Source organism: Penaeus monodon, chromosome 20 (genome assembly GCF_015228065.2).
Source record: "Penaeus monodon isolate SGIC_2016 chromosome 20, NSTDA_Pmon_1, whole genome shotgun sequence".
NCBI lineage: Eukaryota > Metazoa > Arthropoda > Malacostraca > Decapoda > Penaeidae > Penaeus > Penaeus monodon.
The window spans coordinates 40109093-40109827 of record NC_051405.1 but is presented as its reverse complement, the minus strand read 5'-3'; the positions used below and the strand labels follow the sequence as shown (position 1 = coordinate 40109827).

Sequence of the window (735 nt, the reverse complement as noted above, 5' to 3'; positions counted from 1 at the left end):
TTTTTAGATAAACAGTAAATGACTTATACTCTATCAGAATCCTAGAATATCCTCTCTAGAATCATGGAAACAACCTAACATTCGCTTAATCTAAAATTCAACTCACCTTGATGTAGACAAGCCACCTCATGGACACTGAACACAGACCCTGAGTGAACTGATCCTAATTAAATAACATAGATCACGCTAGAATAATGAAAATCATCATCAATTTCCATTTTCTGTAGAAAGAGAAAATTAGAAGGGCGTCGATGTAAACAAATGACTAGCGAATTCCGAATCGTTCCAGCTGAAGGTCGGGAAGCGAAGATCTCCAACCGATCACTCCTAAAAAAAAAGGGAATTAACGAATAAAGATAAACAGTGTATGGAATAATGACAATAAAGAGGATGGATATATCAGGTATATACCAAGCAAGTGTATGGATTAGAAATACGATGATAATGAGGATGGATATACAAGCAAGCAAGTGACGTCGATAAATGTTCAAAGTGCATAAGATTTGTTCAATACCTTAACTTTATATCATATAATATTAAACAATGTATGGAATAATGACGATTGTAAATAACTTCATAACAGGTATATGAAGAACATTAAGAACAGTGATAATATTTTTTTCGGTATATAAGCATGTGACGATGGACCCTGATATAGTTAATCAATAGATAAACAAACAAAACATAAAATCAAAGAAAGACCTGGTAAATATATGCACGCATCAAAAAAGGACA

General features: G+C 32.9%; 1 protein-coding gene across 1 annotated transcript in view; it reads right to left on the bottom strand.

Moving 5' to 3' along the window:
• The window catches only part of LOC119586077, a 13457-nt gene continuing 12722 nt past the window's right edge, over positions 1-735 (bottom strand). Inside the window, exon 5 of the mRNA XM_037934778.1 lies at positions 1-327. Coding sequence (XP_037790706.1) covers positions 266-327 — 62 coding nt within the window. The 3' untranslated portion in view covers positions 1-265. The remainder of the gene's footprint in view (positions 328-735) is intronic.